Here is a 22,278-nt window from a genome sequence, read left to right as displayed (position 1 = left end):
TCTCTTAGATGTTTTTATTTCAGCAGTTTGGTAGAATAGAGCCTGGAAGCTGGCTTATGTCAGAGGTCTCTTTAACTGAATTGAATTTTGGAGCTTTGTCTGTCTTAGGCATGATCTTATTCTTTCATGGAAAGACTTCGCCCTGTAAGGATGTTTGGCTTAGGTGGAGTCCCTCAGCAGGCTGCCAGCGTCTGTTTGGCTTGGAAGCCCAGCCTTGGTGCTGGGAGCGAGGGGCTGTCCCTCATCTGAGAGCTGCACAGCTGCTATGTAGATTTCTGTAAGCAGATGATCTTTAGGATCTGATGTCTGCTGTTCCTGCTTCCCAGAGCATGAGTCTACGACCTTCAGGCCAGGAGTGTGAAGCCACTTGTGATAACTATGACCTGGCAGAGGGGAATGCATACAAAGCAGGCTATCCTCACACTGACTGATGGAGCCATTTCAGGGTCATGGGCTATAACTGCACAAATATTTCAGTATTTGATTTTTTAGCCTGACAGCCTCTACATTTACTTCCTTCCTGTCTGTATGCAAAATCTGCCGAAGTAGTTCAGGTTCTACTCCTTTCATCTCTGCTGGAATCCCAGCCTCCCTGCTGGTGCGGTCAAGGGAACAGCAATGAGTTCACCCGTCTGCTGTGGAAGGTATGTTAAGGCCATTGAACCATGCCATCTGTACGTACCATTTAAGGACTCTCTCTTCCAGTTCTCCCAGGATGTCTTGGTGTAATTCATAAATTTCAGGGAGTTCATTTAAGCCCTGCTTGAGTTTAACAACTTCTTGTTCATTTTCATCATCTTCTCCAAGCACTTTCAAGATGCCTTCATAGAAATCCTGTGAAAAACGATATGGAAATTGGGCAAACAGACTTAAAATACCTTTTCTGAAATGATTATTACAATTTCTTGATTCTTAAACTATGCTTCCTAGGAATTAAAAGATATGCCATAAACTGTGATAGAGTGTGTTAAGTATGGCAAGGAGATCATAGCACATGTTTTCTTCTATCCATTAGTTCATACACATTTTCAGCTGAATTCCCCAATGCTGTCAACCTAATATTGAACATTTCACTTGATCAAGCCATCAGACCCTTATGCATACAATGAGTTTGGTATCTGTTTATTTACTTTGCCTTTTACCACTGCTTTTCTTGGTGTAGTTGGTTTCATTTTTATAGTGTTTCTTAATCCCAAACATACTTTTTAAAAATGAAGGATGAGATTGTCCTATTGGTTCATTGTATCCAACAGCTTGACAAGAAAAACATGAATGTCTACATGCCTTGTGCTAGAATTTGCAACACTTCTGAACTTAAAAAGAGGAAGAAGCTACAAATTTAAGCTGTGGAACAAATAATTTTCCCTATGAAACCTAATTGGGTCCTTTATTCCTTGTATTAAAAATGGTTTTAATCTTGAAGTGGTTTATAAATTACATGGGCACATATGTAGCCAGCTCTGGTACATAACAGGGCACCTATTTAAGAGTACATAGCAAAAGGTTTCCCCAGCTTTGAGCTGGAAGTGAGGAATAAGGCTTCCATCTGAAACTGCAGTGATAAGATCCCAGGCATTAGAAAATCACCCCAGCAGCAGCCAGCAAATATTTTGAAGGTAAACCATTGCTGAAAGTCTCCTGCATTCAGAGCTCTCAATGCTGAAATGTTTTCAGGTCAAAGCCTGATTCCTACAGAATCCTTCTTCTCTGACTCAGACTTGTAAAGGGGCCTTTGCCATCACCTGGATACAACTGAGAGACTTTGGCCAATGTGCTGCCATGGCCCTTTCCAGGTTCTTACCAGCCACTGCTATTTCCCCTGCCTGCTGCTGCCACACGTGTTCCCTCTTCACAGGCAATGGCTAGAGAAGCTCAGGCACTTCAAGCTGCCTGGGCTTTGGGGAGCTCTGAATCAAACTGTGGCAGTGGGTGCAAGGTGAGGCACAGCACAGGGCAGGCAGGCTGATGCTGTGTGCAGGTACAGCTTTGCTGCTGAGCAGCGTGGGGCAGGTTCCTAACGCAGGGGTTCTGCCTGCCTTTGCCAGGAGCCAGGGTGCTGTCACCACATGCTGTATCTCCACAGCAGTACCTGGTGGTCAAAAGCAGCAGCTTTCATTCAATGAAACTAACAGAGTGTGATTTCAGCACCCACTTCTTCAGGAATACTACAAAGGACAAGTGATAGGAGAGCATTAGTGCAGTATTCAGTGTTTGCCTGAGGACAGTCCTCAGGCAAACCTGTTAAGAGGTTTAATTATCCTCTGTATTCCCTGTAAGGAGATGACCCTGTGTGTTTCCTCTATCAGGGTCAGGTTGGGCTCTTACTGTTGAATTTCCCATTTCTTCTAGTCAGGTCTTCATGGTCAAAGTATCTAAATCTCAGTTTTTCTATGAAAATAAGTGAACAATTAAAAATCTAAGTGCACCCCAGTTTGTGATGAGAGCAGAAACTAGGCATTCATATACAGTTGCTTAGAAACTAATTCTGTGAGTTCCTTTTCCAGTCTTTTTTCTGCATCCCAATAAGTCATGAAGTGCATGGAGCTTTTATTGCACAAGATGAGGAAAAAGGGATAAAACTGAAAACCAGAGTAAATACTCAAAACAGCTCAACAGAAAGGCCGCATTAACTGTGAGGTTTGAAAGCTCCTGATGACTTCTTTTGGTGCAGCAGCTGCAGACTAGGAGATTGCAAAGCTTCCTTCCCCATAAAAATACTATCTATCCTTATCTGACCTTCCTTTCCTTTTTTCCCTGTGTGTGAAGGTAAGGCATTGCAGCATTCTCTCTTATTGCCAGCCAGCCTACAAATGCTGGCCTTTTCCAGTAAGTACCTCAAACAGGGTATTGTTTTTAAATTCAGCATTAAAAATACTTGAACTGAGGCTTTGTAGCTGAATATACTTAGATTCACTGACTTTGAAGCCAGGAGGGGCTGGATCTTATCATATTGATATGATATGATCTTGTGCGGTCTAGTCAGTAGTCCAGAACACAAGATGAGAATATAGCATTACTAGGAAAACAACCAACTTTGAATTAAGATAGAGCCTTCCAATAGGGTAGCACTGCATCCTAAGTTAAAAAAACAAGTCCCAGTAGGGACTCTTGGTCATCTCATGAAGGCTCAGGTAGTTCAAAACCACATACAAAGCCCAAGCATCTAGTCACAGCAGAGCTGGTGTTAAAGCCATGGTTGCAACCTGTCCAACTAAGGCCATCACACCAGGAGTTGTTTTTTCCACCCGGTTTGCGCTGAGCTGTGCTCCAACCTGATGCAGATCTAGTATGAAGGAAAGCTCTGGTGTCTGACCAGTCTGGCCAGATCCATGCTGTGAATGTGTTTTTTCACATGTGTCTCTGCGAATAGTGTTATTATTAAAACTAATGTTTTTTAAAAAATATATTAAAAAAACTCTCTGTCTACCCAGAGATGCCAGTTCATCAGATAAAAAAAATACCGCTGCTTTAACAATCACTGAGAAGGTTATTCTGCTGGATGAGTTAATAGAAATGGCAGCTAGATTTTTCCATTCAGAGACAATTTCCTGGCCTCCTACTCCACTATGTGATGTGGCCAAATGTGCTGTGAAAGGAAGGAGGGGCTTGATAAAAGGAAATATCTAAGGTTGCACAGCTCATTGAAAGATGCCAAGCTGTTTCTGTCCAGCCCTGAACCAGGGTGGGATGGGTTGAGTATCTTCCTCTGTCAGGATCTAGTGATCAAGGAGCTTATTGCCAAAAAGGCAAATTCTGTTCCCTGAACTTCAAAATTCCTCTCTCACCAGTAGGAACTGACTGTGGGCAAGAGCAGGTCTAAGTCTCCTCAGATTCATTCCTGGCTTTTCTGTTACTGTCAACTGCAATGTACACACTGACTCACTATGAATTGGGATGACTGGACAATCTAATGGATACTAGCCAAAAGAAAAGTCACCCATACTATATGGGATTTAGCAGCTATGACAGGTGAAGCATTTGTTTTCTGAAAAGCCACTAGAACTAAGCAAAAAAAAGATTATGGTGACAATTTTCTTTTTGGTTAACTATATCCTAGATAAAACAATATTGTAAAAATTTCTGAAGGAGTATTACTATGTTTCCTAGTTATCTGGGTCTGATTTCCACCATGTGTCCTGCTATTAAATTTTCCATTTTTTCTGATGTGTGAGTTAGCCTATCTAACATCACGTTTCAGCCAGCATACACTCCAGAGACTTACCAATCAACTAAGCAAGTCAATCTGTCTTCTGGATGCTTTTCGTAACTCAAAGGAATCTGCAACCTTTCAAAGTCCTCGGTCATCATAATTAACACAGACTAGGGAAAGGGAAACAATCTGAAGGGTTCTTTCAGCTTTTTGTGCATGGGCAAGTGAATAGCTGTAGTAAATTCACTACCGATGTGCTTAAGTAACCTATTATGTTACAGAGCTGTCATCTTTTCCAAATTAACATCGAACACATTGAACACTGTATTTGTCCATTTTCCACCACAGCTGAGCAACAAGATTAACACCCCTTTCCCACAGTATCTCAATGGATTTAATTAGTCATTAATTGCCTGCCCCCTTGATTATAATGAATTCTCAGACAAATTATTTAATTCCAGTTGCCTAGATAGCCAGCTTCCTAATGATTAATAAAAACCCTGCAGCATAACAGTAATCACTATAAACATCCATTAAAAAAATAATTATGTCACTGTTGAAAATGCTGAGTGCCTGGAAGGCCATTAATCAACTGCAGAGTGCTTTTGCAGTCTCACTAACTGTAATCAGTCACGGCAACTGAAGGTCTCTGAGTCTGTCACCCAAGCCCCATGTGTAAACTCAGAAGGTACCAAACACTGAGTCCATGTAATTCTCTGCTGGACCAAAACTTTCTGAGAACAGCTTCATGAACTGAAGTTTTTCAGTTCGAGGCTCTGGTGTGACAGCTGCAGAGCTTCCTCTCGTCCCGGGGCAGATGAGCCTACAGATCTCACTCCGGTCTTATGCCTGTACCTGCACCGGTATTTGTCTGCGCATGGGAAAGCATAGCTCAAGCCAGGTAGATGACATAAAAGGTTAGCAACTCTGCTATAAAAATACATTTTTGAAACATAAAACTTTTCATTGCATGTTGGGACCCATAAATAAGCCCTTTATAGCCACCCAATGACCATATCCTTAATTTAACATCCCTGAAATAAACCCTACAAATAAGTAAGTGAAACGAAGAGGATCAAACCCCACAGCCACAAAGGAGGGATTTGTTGGATTTGGTTTTTTTCTTCTTTTGTTTGTGCACATCACTAACACATACAGGTTACATTTTTACCCCCCAAGAATGCTTCTGAAGAATTCTATTCTCTGCTGGAAAGGAGGACTGTAATCTGGAACCTGTTATAAGGGTATGAGACAAGCAGGGTTAATTTCAACAACATCTGATGGTTTATGTGGAGCACAGCCTAACTGTCACATGCTTGGCTCTTGGAAGAGAATGTGATGCCCTCTCTGAGGTGATGAGGCTCACTGTAGGGTGCTGGGATATGAGATGCTTTATTGATGCTGGGAGTGCCTGCCAATGCTAAGAGGAAATAGTGATTACAGGAGAGTTTGGGGGGGGGGGAATTAGGTACCTAGCTCAGGGCTACAGAAAGGTACCCCAATTTACCTGGGATGAACAACATGGAAACTTTTGTAGCAGGTAGTTATTTCCAGGTACTCTTTCAAAGAAGTCAGCAATGCCAGCAATGCACAGAGATTTTTGGTAGAGCACTTATCAAGGAAGTTCTCTGTCAGATTCAATATCTACACAAAATGCAGTGTTCTAATACACGAGCAAAGGCGTAGTTAATGGGAGTTAGTTTTGGGTTTTGCTTCCAGGATTTTGTGAGCAGATGCAGAAACGGTAAGCTTGTATATTATATCTCTCCAACAATGGGGGTGAATGTACTTTGGAATCCAGCTGCAAAAATCAGTTGTAGCGATCCTGTATGCATATCAAGAGCCATTTTGCAAGATGGATACATCCCATACATATTCAGATCTTTTTTGTGTTTCAGTCCTGCTGCCAGTTAGCCTTTATTAGCCTGAGAACATTTAACCTTGCAGGACCCTAGTGAAAGGAAGGAAAACTAATCTCTTGTCAGTTAAACCATTGTTTCAGGCAAGTATTTTCCCCAGGAGAAAAAAACTGCCTCTGTGTATGTGCGTATATGTATATATATATATATATATGCTATGTTGGGTGATTCCCTTTCTTCAACTTCTACTTGAAAATAATTTGTAGTGCAGTAATTCAGTCTGGATCCAGAATATCTGTTAGTTTTTCTCTATATTACAGAGTAGACCAAGTTAGATCAGTTCATCCAATGGGGATGAATGAATGGGGATGAATGAATCCCTAGGGAATGGGGGACTACTGCAACCAGTCTAGTTGGGGTAGTCAGGAAATGATAGGACCAAAATTAGTCTCTACCTTCACTGTAAAAAGCTGATGGTTCTGCCACCTACAATAGGCCAAAAGCAACTATGTAGATTAGAAAGGTGAGTACGCTGGAGGAGAGAAAGTCAGGATTTTGACTTAAAAGTGTAGCTAAACAGATAGCTCTATTTGAAAGAAAACCTTTTAAAATTGTCCAAGGAATGCTAGATCTCCTTGGTTTTCTGTTGTTATTTGTTCATCTTCTAAAACAACAGTATAGACAATGCTAATCCAGTCATAATGGAAATCTTAGTTCTTGCATATTGACCATAATGGAAGGAGAATAGAAGGAGAAAGGAGTACACCATTAATATGAGCTTTGCCAATAGTAATATTTAGTCCTGTGGTTTGACCAGCAGTTGATCTGCCCATGGGAATTGAGGTTCCTTCTCCCTGGCTCTCAGCACTGTGTTCCTGACATCAGGCCTGCATTTGAGGCAGAAACCATGACTTTCTAGTAGAAGATGGTGACTGTAGAGCAAAGCCACTCTTTAACAGGTCAAGAGAAATATCTGAAATAAATAGTATTTCTGTGAACAAAAAGTGCACATTATACTAGAAGGACCAGATTGCTAGACTGTGGCTGGATTAGAAAAGCTCTGAATGCCTGCAGTCTAAGTAATATGTTCCAGATCTTGAGTGCTGAAACAAAGTCTCTACCTGCTCTTTATTCCATTGTCTCACTGGGAGGAACAAAGCTTCTCACTGCAGTCATGCACAAAGCAGAATAGAGCTCAACTGCTTCCCAGATTATGAATTATCTTCATGTTGTTGATGAGGGAAAGAAATCTTAACTCAAAAGGAGTCAATGCAATGCCTTGAAGAAGTTAATAATCTGCTGTTCTTGCAGTCACCTGCCAGAGAAAAACTATGTAAATTTATACCAACCAAAGGTCTGATCTCTATTGCTGTCATGGCTGAATCAGCTTTCTCTGCTTATACCTCTGGTCTATATCAAAGAACAAGAAAGGTCTGATGGGTGAATAAGTTCCCCTAGGATATTTCTACAAATTTCAAGAATATATTTGTGAGTTTCCATTATGGAACAACACTGAAAAAAAAGTAAAAAGGAAGTGAGTGTAGAAAGCAGAAGTATTAGTGGAAAACCATGGGCATTTTTCTGCCTCAGTCCCCACCTGGGGATAGTGGCACTTCAGCTGCACAAATCCTGTCTGCACACAGCATGTTTACCTTGCTTACACCACAGTACCCACCTGGCATCCAGACTTTCATACTCTTCAGTAAAGTACATACATACATACATCAACATACATGCATCCAAAAATCATTTTACTTGTATATCTAGAATTGCAATTGCTTCCCAAGTCAAGCTGATATTTTAATGGACTGATAATATTGGGAAGTCATTCATATTTGATGTTTTGTGAGGGGGCCAGGGAGGAAAATGTGAAATCTTGTTGCAACCCAAACTATGCAACTGAAGTCTATACTAATTGCATAAAATGGTGCAGGCTTTTACAACCACGTTCACTTTTAAAGTGAAGGTGGATTCAACAGACATTGCATATTGCAGAATCTAAAGGACATCTAGACATTACAGCCGAGAGGAGGCTGAAGAGTTCAAAGGAGGAGAATAAAGTCTCCATATTAAAGTTGAATGCAGACATGAGCCTCTGTACAGTATCCTGTGAGCCAGGTCTGACTCATGGTGGTGCTTGGAGGTATCTGCATCACAGCCATCAGCCTCTCTGCTAATGATGAAAGTGGCACCCCTGAATTAAAAAGTGGCACATCTCCTGTAGCAGACTGAATGACCCCTGATCTGCATGAAACAGTGATCTTATGAAATTTCTCACTACTGAGCTCAGCAGAAACAATGCCAGATGAACAGCAGAAAATGCTATCGCAGCAGCCACAATTAGTCTCTTATCCTGCCATGCAGGGCACAATCTAGGTCAGGACCCCTGACCTCAGCACACATTCACATGCAGCCAAATACACACATTCATCCAAAACACTGCAAATGAATTTCAAAACCAGCAGGCTGTATCTATGCACTGAGAATACTGTATCAGTGGGGCTTGTTTCCAGGGAATTGTCCTGATGCCAGATGTGCTAGTGTGGCTTCTCTCTCCTTTTAAGAGATAGACACATTATCTGAAAACTATTCTGGCTCAACATTCCTACTGTGGAAGCTCCGTGGCCAATACATAGCTATTTTCCCACTGCTGATAAACACAACAATGAATATATAAATGAGAAAAAACCTCAGGCTACTGTGAGTGAGGGCAAGCTATTCTTTGTAACAGTGTGTCTTTTAGGCTTTTATAAGAGCTTCAGAGGGTCTAACAGCCAGCTAGTTCTTCATTTAGCCAGCATGTTCCATTCACTAAAACATTTGATTAGGAAAGTAATGACTTGATTGGTCCAGCAGAACTTTGAACATCATCCAAGAAATTTACAGTAATAAAAAAGACTCAGCAAATCATTCACTTGGAGTGTAAATAATTAGAAAGATGGAATTCTGTTTTGTCTAACATGTCCAAAGGTACATAACTACTTAACAGGTATTTTTTGTTCTTGAGAATTTGCTACCCACAAGAATTCTGAAACTTGAGTTTAATCATGAGGCTGTCATGAATTAATGAGGCTGACTTCATGATAATCTGCATTTAGGTAACTTTGAGTTAGAGACTGGAGCACTATAATGATTTTGTTCTTTTTTATTTCCTAAGATTTATTTTGCAGTCAGAAGCCTTGGGATACCCAGTTGAATTCCGGTTGAATTCCAAACTGTTCTGAAGGCTGGAGAACCAGCACATATCTATTCATATCATATTCATATCCATGCCTTCATATACTTAGGAAGCATAAATCTGAGTCTTGGTGTTTCTAAGAATTGTGGTCCACTGTTATGAGGAAAATGCAAACCAGGAAATAGGATCAACTTTCTTTGAATGGGGATGTGTTGGGGCTGATGTTTTTTTCAGTGCAGGGCTGTCTTTTAGGTACCTTAATTCAATAAATGCCTTGGAGGGAAGTAATAATGACCTCAAAGGGGTTTATGCATACAAAAAAAGGACGATTTTACGTACAAAAGCCAAAGGCAAAATAAAAATGAACATGGTACACTATAAAGCAAATGCTTGATTGCATACAGACTGGGATTGTGAGGCAATCTGAGTCACCAAATTTGATTTGTGCACATCTTGTAAACTCATTTGAAATAGACTAGCTGAAGGGAAGTAAATGAACCAGACTCTGGTGATGCATGAAACTTTAGGCTCAGAAAGCCACCTGCAGCATTTTTGTTCAAGAGCGAGCACTAAGAAATAATATCAAGTGCAGCCTGCATTACTGGGGAAGAAAAATAGGAGAAAAGAATGACAAAGTTTGAGGATTAAATAATCCTGAAGGAAATTCAAAGACTAATCAACTTCTGAAAACTAAATTGTGAATACCAAGAGATCACGGACTTGGACTACAGGGCCCTGCCAGTTCCATTTGCTCAGACCAAAATGAGTTCTTAAGTCACTGCTCCAGAGAATTGCATTACCTTTGAGTAGGGCAAGTAACAGCTAACCTTTTAGATTATTATCACTACTACCACACCAACTGATATGGAGTTTGTGAGCTAACACTGTTTCCAGTCTTTCAGTTCAATAGCAGAGTGGGTGTATGGAAATGTCATCATTTTGGCAATCAATCAGTTTATTAAAGTCTCCACTGAAAGGCCAAACAGATTCTGTTATGCTGAATGAATAGCAGCTACAGCCAAGCCTGGACATGAGATGGGAAACTGCTCCTGCTGCAGGGTTAAGAAAAGCCCTTTTTTCCTTTCTGAAAAGAGCTTGGGTGTGGTTTATTTCCTTGCTTTTCTCACCAATACATGGGTTTACATGAGAAGATGAAACTTGAGACATGAAGATGAACATTTAGAAACTGTTTTCATGAGAACACTGGTGATGGGAAACAGAGAAATGTTTGCCTGAGCTGAGGAATGTTGTCAAGGAAGCCCTTGGTCCTAACTGGCCATGAGTGGGGTGCTGTACCTTGACAGTAGTTTGATGACTCTCTGTTCACTCATGGCTGCTTCTGAAATATGCCAGTGGGACTTGTGTCAACAGCAAGTGTGCAGTGAAGCATGATTTTTTGCTGATGTGACTATTCCTAATGCTATTTAAATACGGAAGAATATGGGAAAAGGGGTATTTTAATTTATTGTACCTTTTTGCACTATGGCAGTATGGAAAAACCTCTGTTAGGCAATATTATCCCTGCACTCTAAGGGACTTACACATTGTAAAATTGGTAACGGTTTCTCTAGATTTTCGGAATAATACGTTGGGCAACAGGTGAATATGAAGATCCAACAGCAGTTGGGGTGGGAAATGTAACAATGCTGTGACTATGGCTTTCCAGATTGAACATGGAAAAGAACAGATAAACCCATAAACCAGTGGGTTTATGCCACACAAGAGCTCTCTATCAGGCCTTATACTTCTGTGTGTTCTCTCATACATTTCTGACACCAGAGTTTGTATTTTCCATGTGGTGACTACCTGTGTCACAGTGTGGATATCCAGCCCATACTGGCTATTACCAATACTGCATTATCAAAAAAAAAAAAAAAAAAAAAGCTTAAAAGGAAGCAGAGTGAATCCATTCAAACCAAATCACCATCCTTCATAGCTCTGCATCCATCGGTCTCGCTCTGAGGAGAGAGTGTTCACTCCTGTTTATCACCATCTCCTTCTCTTCCCTAGGCTTATTCTGCATCTTACACCAGACTGAGAGCCCCAACAAGCGTTGTTGGCCAACGCTTTTCCCTCTGAATGATAAATTTATAGATTTGATGATCTGCAGCAAGAGCAGATTAGTGGCAGACATATTCCTTTGCAATGGTTCACAGTAAGCCATTCCTTCTTAAATTCTCCTCAATCCCATCAGTGTTTCTATGTCTTCTAAATTGCAGCTAAGTAAAATGGTATTTAGGCTTCAGTAATTAAAATTATTTACTTACCATGTGTAACAGCTGGAGCATCTCCACATATCTGAGGAAAGAGACAAACTTTTATTAATTGCTATCAAATGAATATGGAAGGGTGGACTGCCTAGCTTCAACTTTAGAATAGCAACAGATAGTTTGTAACTATGAACTCACACTTTTTCTGAAGACATCAGCTCCTGGGCAATGAGGTAAGCTCTGGACTGGCCTTCTTTCTGTCAACAGAAAAAGTCAGAGACAATTAAGAGATGTCTCATTCCAAGAAGTAAAGCAGTGTTAAAGAGCACTTTGAACTGACATATTTTGTCAGTAAAAATAGTAACTAGACTTTTATTCTTTGTTGTTCAGTGTCTGGCATCCTGGACTTTTTTCCATGACAGGCCATTTCCCCAATTCAAATACTCGTAGTATAGTACAAAACAATAGCTGCCAATGCAGATATCAAGTTTGTGTCGTTATTGAAAATGGACAACAAATTTCTGTTGATTTTTACAGGTCCAAAATTTGTCAAAGAAGCAGAAAGTGCTTAACTTTAAACAGACTAGCTTCATGGCTGTTGCGGCTCATACTACGTGGAAAAGGGAGTTCTTTATCAAAACGGTCATATTCCAAACTGTTCTGACTGCTGTGCGTGAGAGCTGCGGAAGCAAATGGGGCAAAGGGCTTTACTGCATGATAAACAAAATGTCAAAATGAAATGGCCATAAATATCTCCAGAAGTAGTTCAGTACTTCACCAGACAACACTGAAATCTCAGTGGCATCTACTTAACTGGTGGGCATCTTGGAAGACACTGAACTGTGAAAGCAAAGTGTATGGCTCTGAGGTGCAAGTGGCTAATTAGGGCATTTTGCTCATACTTCATGACTCATCCTTATGATAAGAGATGAACAAAGCATAGAAATATGTACTGAAAGGAATGTTCTAGGAAAAGTTTGACTTTTTTAGCAGTGGTGAAGTAGGGAGCTAAACCAGTGGTCTAAAAGCAGTAAATAAAGCAGCCCTCAGTGTCCTAAAGTGGACTCAGGTGAAATGAGAGCAGCATCAAGTCTTTGTGACAGTGCTTGCCAGACCAAGTATGCTGGGAAGAAGACTCAGTGAAGCAGAAAGCCAAGGGTCCCCACATGGCTGCACAGCCTCCATCTGCTAAGCAAAGGCATGCACTGAGGCTGGAGGGCAGCTTCTGCAGAGGGAGCTGGGAAGGAGCCATACCACAGGGCTGGGCACATACTGGCTGCAGAGAGTAAAGATTTCTAAAAAGGTGGCAGCTTGGCAGTGTTACAATAATCACTTGGACTTTGTTTCAGAAACTTGATGGTTGAGGGACCTGCACTCCCTCTATCCCCTGTTCCCAGAAGTCTGTCTCTAGATACTGTTGTCTATCTCAGAGTTCATTTCCTGGTTTAAGAAAGAGCAATTAAATAACACAAGACAGGCAATGCCTAGATGCACTCTCTGACTTGCCCTAGACAGGCCATGTGACACTGAGGTCCCTGAATTTTGTGTCTTGGCTAAGATATATTAATCATAAAAGCTGATGGCACTTTGGTGACAGTGCCAGTCACTGCCCTCTGGGCCCAGTGCCAGCTCTTAGTTGTGCTGATCTAGTTGTTTGCATGACCTTGATCAGAACCAGACTGGTCTCCTGATCCAGCTTAAAAAATTGTGGGGCTGGGGGCAAATCTGCCTCCATGGGGCTGGAATGGGGTTGTTTGGCCTAAGAGCAGCACAACAGATCACAGAACAATTCACTAAACCCCAGAAGCATTAGTACTGGACAAGTCACTTCTCTGGTGTACTCAGGGAGTGACCCTTTGCATTTCAAAAGCGGGGAAACTACTGAAGACTTGGAATCAGCAGCTTCATCCTTGTGCATGCCACTGGCTTGCCATACTGACACGGACAAACTACAGCTCTCTGTCCGTCTTAGTATGTGCATGTCATTTCACACGCTGCTCAGGGTAGGGGTACTGGACCTTGATGGTACCCAATCAGAGGCTTAGCACAATTTCATAAGCTTCAACCTCTGAGCTGAGTGACTTCATAATGCCCCTGTTGTAACTATCACGCACTATGAAGCAGTTAACAGTGATGCCACAGTGGTGCCAATAGTAAACTGAGGCGTTACAAGAACAAATGACTTTTTCAGGCTGGCTTTGTGAATCAGTGAGAGAGAAGGAGAAGCTGTCCACATCTGTCTCCCAAGCCCTGTCCTTGAAGAGCTAGATTGCAGCTCTCCTGGGGAATCTGTGTAATTGTATAAATCAAGAGCTGCCCCTTGAAAGGCATCTGAATTAGGGGCTTCTTCGAAGCACACAAATCTTGTCATTCGCAGCTCCAGCATGTTTCAGTTTTGTGTGTGTGTGTGTGAGCATGAGTGCATATTTTAATATGTGAAGGTTAAAGGTTTGCAAAACAGAATGATTAATGGAGTCTGGAAACCAAGCCCACCAGGTGGAAGTGGCTAAGGAGCAGCAAAAGCAGTTTTATATACTGTTGCTGTGATTCAGTAGCTGTCCTGCTTGTCGTGAGACCTTTGAGGCTCAGCTTAGTGTTCCCTGTTTGTGTGCGGTGCAGGTCCCCTCCATCTGCCATATGGGGTTGCTGGCTCCCTTTTTGTCCACTGCCTTTTATTATGATACCTGGGAGAAGGGTGGAGCATCTTACCTCCAGTGCTGCCTTTTCACAGGACCAGCATACAGAGATTGTTCCCTATATGTGTGAAGTTCCCCTTCATTCCTCCAGCACACCAACAGTCTAGGCAGGATTAGATATATTAAACCAAAAGTCCTAAATGACTAGCCAGAATGCTTTGGGGTTTCATTGGCATAAAATCCAACCGTGTCTGATCTGAATTCCTCTCTTTTATACCATTTCGCTCTGTGGTTACATGCTATTCACCTCATTACAGACTTTCATATATTGCCACAAGGGTAAGATCACATCCCTCCTATGCTGGTTTTATACAGTTCCTTTTAACATATTGCTGGATTTAGACTAAACTCAACAGTATTTGCATACAGATTGGTTCACTTTTAGATTTCCAATACAGTTAACTGACAGACAGATCTGTGTTCTGGATGAAAGAAATGTCTTTATGTTCCAGCTATGGCTTTATTACTTGTTCTAGGATCTGTATTAATTTATTTCCTGAGTGCTTTAAAGACTATAATTCTTACAGGTATTCACACATATTAATCACATTCTTTTCGTATTATTTTACTGAGAATCCCTTCAGTTCTTCACATGAAACTCCCTCCTGTGTTTACAGACCAATTTAAGAGAGCATTCTTAATTGTTCCTTTGCCTTGTAGCTTAACGTAGAGTTTGCTGTATATCTTTCCTAACTATAACAGAGTTCTTAAAATAGCTATTGTTGCTTCAATATGCCCAGCACTGTGTTTACCCAGCCACTGCTTTCTCCTTCCAAAGGCACCCTGTAAAGGGAGACTCTGCCTCCTTTTGCTGTGGGGCAAATTGTGCCATTGATCACAGTCTAAATGCCTTCCATTGACTAGTGGGGTTATTTTTAAGCCTGTTGCTTTGTTTGATCAGCATATATCATACATCTTTTAGTATTTGTGTGACACCATCTGGATGAAGCAGCATGATGGAAATAGCTCTTAAAGCCCAGTCCAAGACATTATGCTTTGTCGTGTCATTACAGGACCATAAGTATGGCTGTCTGCAAGATGCTGGAAAAATGAGTTCTTAAATTAGCAAGTGGGTTCCCATGCTTTATCCATCCCCACTGATCCCAAAACCTGTGCTTCATCTGTCTGTATTTCTTATATGCACATCACCCTAAGGCCTCTGCTGCATCTCTGCTGTCATTTGTCCCGCAGGTGTCTGCCCTTCCCCAAACCTAACCTACTTCCCCAAATAGAGCTGTTAATGTAGTAGTAGTAGTAATGTAGTAGGAAGGGAGATGCATTCCTGATACTATCATATCAGTGAATTCCTTTAAAGGCTTCCCTTTAAAGGTTCCCACAGTGAACCAAAAGGCTAGCACCTAACTTTCTGCCTCGCCTGCATGTTTGATCACTAATCTGCATAAGATGGTTTTTTCTCTTCTCTGGATGCAGCATAAAAATCACTTCTCCCTGCTGGTTCCTTATCTTCAGCCAGCCAAGGGTTAGGTGTGGTAAAAGAATTGTCTCGGGAATCCTTTCAGTTTTATAATAATTGGAGGTTTTATAAGGTTAGTGACAAAAGGCATCAAATGCACAGAAGATCCAGTCCTAAAAAGTACCTAGAAGAAAGGAACTGTCTGAAGACTTTTGCCTGAAGATTCTGACACTAAAGTGAGAGGCACGAGCTATGGAGGGATAGCTGATGATTCAGTATACGGCAGCATCTTCCTCAAAAGTACACTTCCAAGATCTATTTCTGATCTTCTTTTTAAAACTGGAAATTCTGAAACTGCTACAGAAACTAAGTTCTGCCAAAGGGAACTCTATTTAAAGTTGGTGTCTAGTCGAATCTTAACTATTAAGCTCATTTACCCTATAATTCCTTTAATGCTCATTAGCTGAGTGGGTTCCAGATGGACCTATTTTCTTTTTTTTTTAGCAGTAAAAAGCAATCATGAAGTTCAGGTTTGAATCCAGCTCAATGATGATAAGAAAAATCTGGGGTTCTGCATCCTGGACCTTGAGCATTTGTCTAGTGAGTAAAGGTTCAGATGTAGGAGATGAAGAGAAAGTCCTTATTTTACTAGGCATGAGTTTTCTGTTCCTAACTGGAATCTCTTAATTCCAATATTATTTTCTGTAGGCAGCTCAGATGCCATCATACAACCTTGAGAGCCCAGTACAGAAAAGCCATGTGTCACCTTCTGATAAATTGGTAAGGATTTAATTAAATGAACATATATAAAAGACATATGAATAAGAGGTGGTCCAGGACCATCTTCTAAATTAGATTAGCAGGAGAAAAAAAAGGAGTGAATCTCCATCAGTAGTGTAAGTGAAGGGCACCGCTCTTCGTAATATAATCCAGTAGAATCTCAAAGGTTGAGAAAACTTACAGCATTCCCTGTCTCTGAGTTCTCTAAGTTGTTATTATATGCCAGCAGAGTGAAGAGAAGGAAATAAAGAGCTTTTTTAACCAGAAATAATGAATTTTCACTGTTACTCTTATACAGAAGAATCAGGACTACCATGTGACTTCTGATGACAAATGCTAGACTTCTCAGGGTCTGAGGTACTCCCAGTGGAATAAAGGCAAAAATTCAAAATTCACCTCCTGTTTTACATTTTTATACCTGCCCCATTCTAAATAGGTTTTTAATAATGAAAAGTCCTCTAACAGAGATGAAAGCCCCTCTTTTTGCTCTTTAAAATAAAGTTGATAATGTAAAAAATACCACAACAGATACTACTGGCTGTGTTTCAGATTGTTTACAGTGCAGGGGCTCTAGCAGCCCCTGAAAATTTCTCCCCACTTGCATGAGTCTGTTCCCCAGGAGAGCATGGATTCAAAGGAGATGAGCTGTTGAAACAATACTAGGAAATGTGTGTACAAAGCTAACTTTTTAAACTACATTTACTTGTAAAAATGAGCTTAAAAAGAAACATCAGAGGAAAAAATCTGCTTCAAACTGGAAGTCTTGAGATTCTCCAGCAAACAAGCTAAGAGAAAGCAGATGAGCAAAACCAAAGCATGCTCCTTGCATTTTGGTACAGAAATTCACTCATGACCGTGAAAGGCAGTAGATAGAATTCAGCTCAATGTAAATGAAATTCCTGTATCTGGACACAGGGGGGAGATTTTATAATCGAGGCTGTTTCATGCATTTATTTAAACCAAGTTTCCCCAAGGAGTAGAAAAACAGAAATCAAACGAACAAACCCCAGAAGATTCTTTTTTTTTGGCATGTGCGTATGTGTCTTTTAAAATCCAAATTTGATTCTTAGCCTGCCAGCCCTAAATGGCTGTTTTGACAAGATTAGCTCATTTTGAAATCCTATTTTTGCATCCAGACCAATATGTGTCTGCCAATTCTCCCCAAGTGACAGTGCATCTGAACTCTTTCATATTGTACAGCCACTCCCAGGCATTTTGTTCCAAGAGATACATCACTTCATCAGGGAGCTGGACAAGTTCTTTGCACTTTGGCATTATAGAGGCAGGTTTTGATAGAGCAGCTAATGTTCCCTTGGCACACAGAAGATTGGTGTGAGAAGACAATAAGCAGAGGCAGGAGCAGCAGGGTAGGAAAAACAGTCCTCTATGAAGTCCTCTGTAAAGACACCAGTGCTTCCTGAGACATGAGCACTCACTGGTTCATCAGCCGGCTTGGAAATATGGCCTGTGGTAAAATGAAGCTGTTTTAAGAGAGCTCCCCAAGAGCTTGTGGAAGTTTGGTACTGGGTACTGTGATCCTTGCTGACAGTCAGCTTGAGAAGCAAAGGCCAACAAAGCAACCACACCTGTTCTGATGTTCTCTATCAGCCATGTGCAAACAGTTTGTGTTCTGAAGAGTGGGAGAGATACCTCCAGTTAGACTCTGAAGCACATACTTGTTCTCTAAGTGCTGCCTTCCTCTGTGACAGCTACACAGCGTGGTTACACCAGGGCAACAGAACAATTAAAATACATGAGGTGCAATAAGGGAGACATTTAGAAAAACATTATTTCCCAGTGTCTTTAGTAAAACCCTACAAGAAGTGGCAATAAAATTGTTTTTAGCAGTCTTGAATTTACTTCCCAGTGCACAGTGATTGCATGCATTTCCCTTGTGAATTCAAGTCAAAGTTTTATAGTCACTTCACAACTACCATCATGAGATGCTGAGAAATCTGGTCATCTTAGATAAGACACTAGGGTACACTCTAGAAATGCTAGTGGTTTGTCAGCTAACTAATAGGAAACTATCTGAAAGGAAAAATGTTTTTCACTTAATGGGGAATGTCAGAAATTTAAAGGCTTTTCCCTTTCCAAAACAGTGTGAAAGCAACAACCAACCAGCAAATAAAACCTCACAAATTTCAGAGGAAAAAAGATTGACTGTGACTGTTTCACTTGTTTCATGTCATCATGAAGATCAAACCACAGTCTTTTCCACTGGTACCAGAGGCAGTTTAGCACCCTGCAGGCTAGACATAACTGAGATATGGCATGCGGGGAAATCAAAGGAAGCTATTTCCCCTCCAAGATTAAAGCAACAGCAATTTCAGTTACCTTTCAATGTCATTCTGCTTGCAGTTTCTATTTTCTGTTTCTAAAGAACTGGTGTCCTGGTAGGGGGGAAACTATGCTTCCCTCTTCATACTGGCCTCTAAACAAAGCTTCACGTTCTGGCAATGCCTGAAGAGATCTGATCTTCCTAGAATCAATCTACTTATGCTTTTCCTTGACAGAGTTGACCCTTATTTAGCCATCATTTGGATTTGGAGGCTCATCTGCACAGACTTTTTCAGGCTCTGACACATGCTCATGACCAAACACAAGCTATCTACAATCAGGAAGTTGTATAGCTGTGTTGACACTGAGAGACCAGGACAAAATGAAAGGCAGAGAGAGGTGCAGGTAATCAGGATTTGCTATTTTCCTATGCAGCCTTAGTTCCTGGGGCTCAAATTGGAAGACTTCAGAAGAACATACCCATTTGTTGCATGCATACCAAATGAGCTATGCATGTGTGCTTGTACAGTAACCCAAGGGTAGGCTCACGCTGGTTTTTAAGCACAGACACACATACGCACGCATGCGCACACACGCCCTCCAGTGAAAAACAAAGGGAAATTTGTGCCTAAGCCTGCTCGATGCCATTTGTTTAACAACTGCACTGTTAGTCAGCTTATTGGAGACTAAAACAGCCTTAAATGGTCTTAAGATGTGGTCACATTTCCATGATCTTCCCCATAATTTGTTTAAGAGCTGTTTTATTAATCAGAAATCAGTAAAATAAACCCAAACACAAGTGGATTTTCCTGTAATGAGAGAATTTTGAGATGGCAGAGACCTATTAAATCGTTTACTCCAGCCAGCGCAAAACTGGTTTCAGTATGGTATTTGTCTTTTTTTTCACTCAGTGGAGTTTTAAATTTTCAAGATTGCAGCTAAATCCTTTGGAGCGAGACCTTTCTCCTGACATTGAAGTCAGGACTTTCTTGCTGTTTATGCTGCCTCCACTATCTGTCTTTGGACTACATTCTTTGCCTTTGCCACATGCTATAGGGGCAAATTGCTGTTAACACACTGGGGGAGTAAAGGACTGATAGCTCTGACATTCCTAAATGAGCACGAGACAAAGAGCAGAGAGAGTTGAGAATCCAGATCCTTCTGCTAACTGCTTTTTCCTCTCCAGCTTTCATGCAGTCCCCATTTTTGGGACTTTTACCTTGTTGATGAGGCTGGGATCACCAGGGCTGCTCTCCTCCTCTTCTGAACTTCTCTGCTCCTCATCCGATGTGACAACTTCCATTGGTATCATGGAGACTGGGCACACCTTGTAAGGCTCAGTGTAGGCACTGCAGAGAGAATAAGAACAGACTAGCTCAGTGGTATTATTCCCTCAGTTTGGAGTAAAAAGTTCATACTTAGTTGCAACCAGAACTGCTTTGTTCCTCCCCAGTCAACCCCTCAAAATCGATGCAGTAAAATCATGTCAACATCTCAGTGCTTATTAAAAATGGAAGCTAGATGTTGTAACAACGGGTTTTTCTGGGAAAACAGAATGATGAGAAAAGTATAACTGTAATACCAATGGTATCAATCAAACTACAAGATACTCAGATCCCAGAATCCTCAAGTTGTTTCCAGGAAATCTGAATTCAGCTCCAGAAACCTCGAGAAAGCTGTGCAGTAAGAGTACTGGATCTAGTATGCAATACAGGCCAGTGGCTTCACAGCATTTTCTTTTAGAAAAATTCAATTAAAATTGCCCATGATTTCAAAACCTCCACAAAGCATGACTAGAGGTAGGTAATCCAGATGGTGCCTGCCCTTTACCTCAGAAAGGTGTCGTTTATTGCCAATCTGAATACGCCTAGCTCCAAACTCCAGTTACTAGATCTTGTTAAACCTTTGTCTGCTGAACTGGCAGCAGTCTTCCAAATGTTGTTACTGCGTACTTACAGGCTGCCTTCAGGTTGTCCCTTCATTTTGACTTCTATATGAAATAGGTGAACATCTTGGTGTCTTACTATGTCATGCCTCCTATCATTTAATCATTCTAAAATCTCTGAACTTCTTCCAATTATCCATTAGCATTATTCAATTTACTACCCATTTTAGCATCAGTTTTTACTACTAGCCAGTTTTCGCACTGTTCTTGGTACTGCAACACAAAACTCATTATTTCAGCACTGACAAAAGACAGTATACCAAGACTGCTATACCAAGTATACCAGCTCTAACACCCTTCTATTCTTACTTGACTTTACTGAGGTTTTACATTCAAGGACCATACTAGTATTTTTGGCCATGGTGTCATTCTGGGAGTTCATATACAGCTTATACACCACAGTGGCCCCAAGTCTTTTACATTTCCAGGGTAAGGTTCCAGCGTTCAGCCAACAGGGTGAGTCTTGAGAAACAAAGTCTGACATCTCTGTGTTTTCCAATAGACATGTTGGCCAACCAGGTTAGTCTGTGATGTGAGCCTGGATTACTCAGTGCGTATGATTTCTATACTTCTCATTTCCTCTGAAACATTAACTTCCTTTCACAGCTCTGCCTCACCTCTTTATTTTTCTTTGATCTCCCACGTGGGGTTCCCAGATGTGAACAAACCCAAAACTTCAAAGCCAACACTAGAGTGATAGGAGGCTGGGCAAAGAGGGGTTAATGTAAGTGGGAGGGCAATGAAGAAAGAGATTCCCAAGGCCCCTGACCAGACTCTTATTTCCTCATTTCTAAGCTGCAAACAGGGCTGTGTGTCTCCCATGCAGATGTGGCTGTCAGCCTTTCTGTTACACCTCCAGCTTCTCCCTCATGCACAGAGTCCATGAGTTCTCACAGGCTGCCCAGTGCACTTCTCATGCCTGGACGAAGGGCCGAGCAGCAGCATTGTTCCTCTTGTTTATTATTAGTGTCTGCAGTTTTTCAGTGTAAGTGGCATCACCAAACTTTGAAAACCTGACTAGCCTCAACAGCAAAGGGGCCTCAGCGCAAGTGAAAGCAAGAGCAAGGCAAATACAGGAACAGTTCAGGGAGCTTATTAATAGTTGAGCCAGTCTCAGTCCTTACTCACACAGTCCTGCAATTTGTAATTGTTTGCCCCAGCAGACATGAAATTAAGGCCCTCCCTCCTTTTCTCTCTCTCTCTCTGATAAATGACTGCATTATGTTAATGTAAGAACACATTACAATTTGGGAAGAATGCCTCAGTATATTAGTCCTGTAATCATTATGAATGGCATTATTAAAGGCTCATGTAGTAGCAGAACTTGCAATATTGCTGAACTGCTACAGGGGCTTCATTTACAGTAGACCTGCAGCCAGTGGCATGGCTTGTGTTTAAAGAGAAGTCTCAAAATGTTATGGATCTCATTTGCACAAGGGATAGGCATAAGCATATTTGTGCCACCATTTCCATTTTGCTCTTCTCTGACCACTCCAGCAGCACTCTGGTGTTTACTTCTGAGACTGTTCTATATTGTCACAGAGCTCCTGGGCAGTACACCTTTCCCAATACTCAGCATGTGTTTTACTCCAATGAACTCACACATCTTCGTCCACCATACATGTCTATGCTCCTGTGGTCTCCTAGCACTCCTAGCTTCTGAAGACTTGAACTGTGTCCATGAACTGCTAAATGATACTTTTCTTTAGCTCATTAAAAGCACTGCTAAATAAGCTTACTGTAAGCAATAAATTTTAATGCAATGG

The 22,278-nt window shown here is 41.2% G+C and overlaps 1 protein-coding gene across 2 annotated transcripts in view; it reads right to left on the bottom strand.

Moving 5' to 3' along the window:
* The window catches only part of FGD5 (FYVE, RhoGEF and PH domain containing 5), an 87,823-nt gene that overhangs the window by 36,157 nt on the left and 29,388 nt on the right, over positions 1–22,278 (bottom strand). For both annotated transcript variants that reach the window (XM_017827094.1, XM_017827095.1), the window contains exons 3-6: positions 19,787–19,916; positions 11,596–11,654; positions 11,455–11,485; positions 683–834 (exon numbers count right to left, since the gene is read on the bottom strand). In XM_017827094.1, coding sequence (XP_017682583.1) covers positions 683–834; positions 11,455–11,485; positions 11,596–11,654; positions 19,787–19,916 — 372 coding nt within the window. The remainder of the gene's footprint in view (positions 1–682; positions 835–11,454; positions 11,486–11,595; positions 11,655–19,786; positions 19,917–22,278) is intronic.

The sequence above is a fragment of the Lepidothrix coronata genome, unplaced genomic scaffold (genome assembly GCF_001604755.1).
Source record: "Lepidothrix coronata isolate B3197 unplaced genomic scaffold, Lepidothrix_coronata-1.0 Scaffold134, whole genome shotgun sequence".
NCBI classification, from domain to species: Eukaryota; Metazoa; Chordata; class Aves; order Passeriformes; family Pipridae; genus Lepidothrix; species Lepidothrix coronata.
This window is presented reverse-complemented; position numbering and strand designations above follow the sequence as displayed.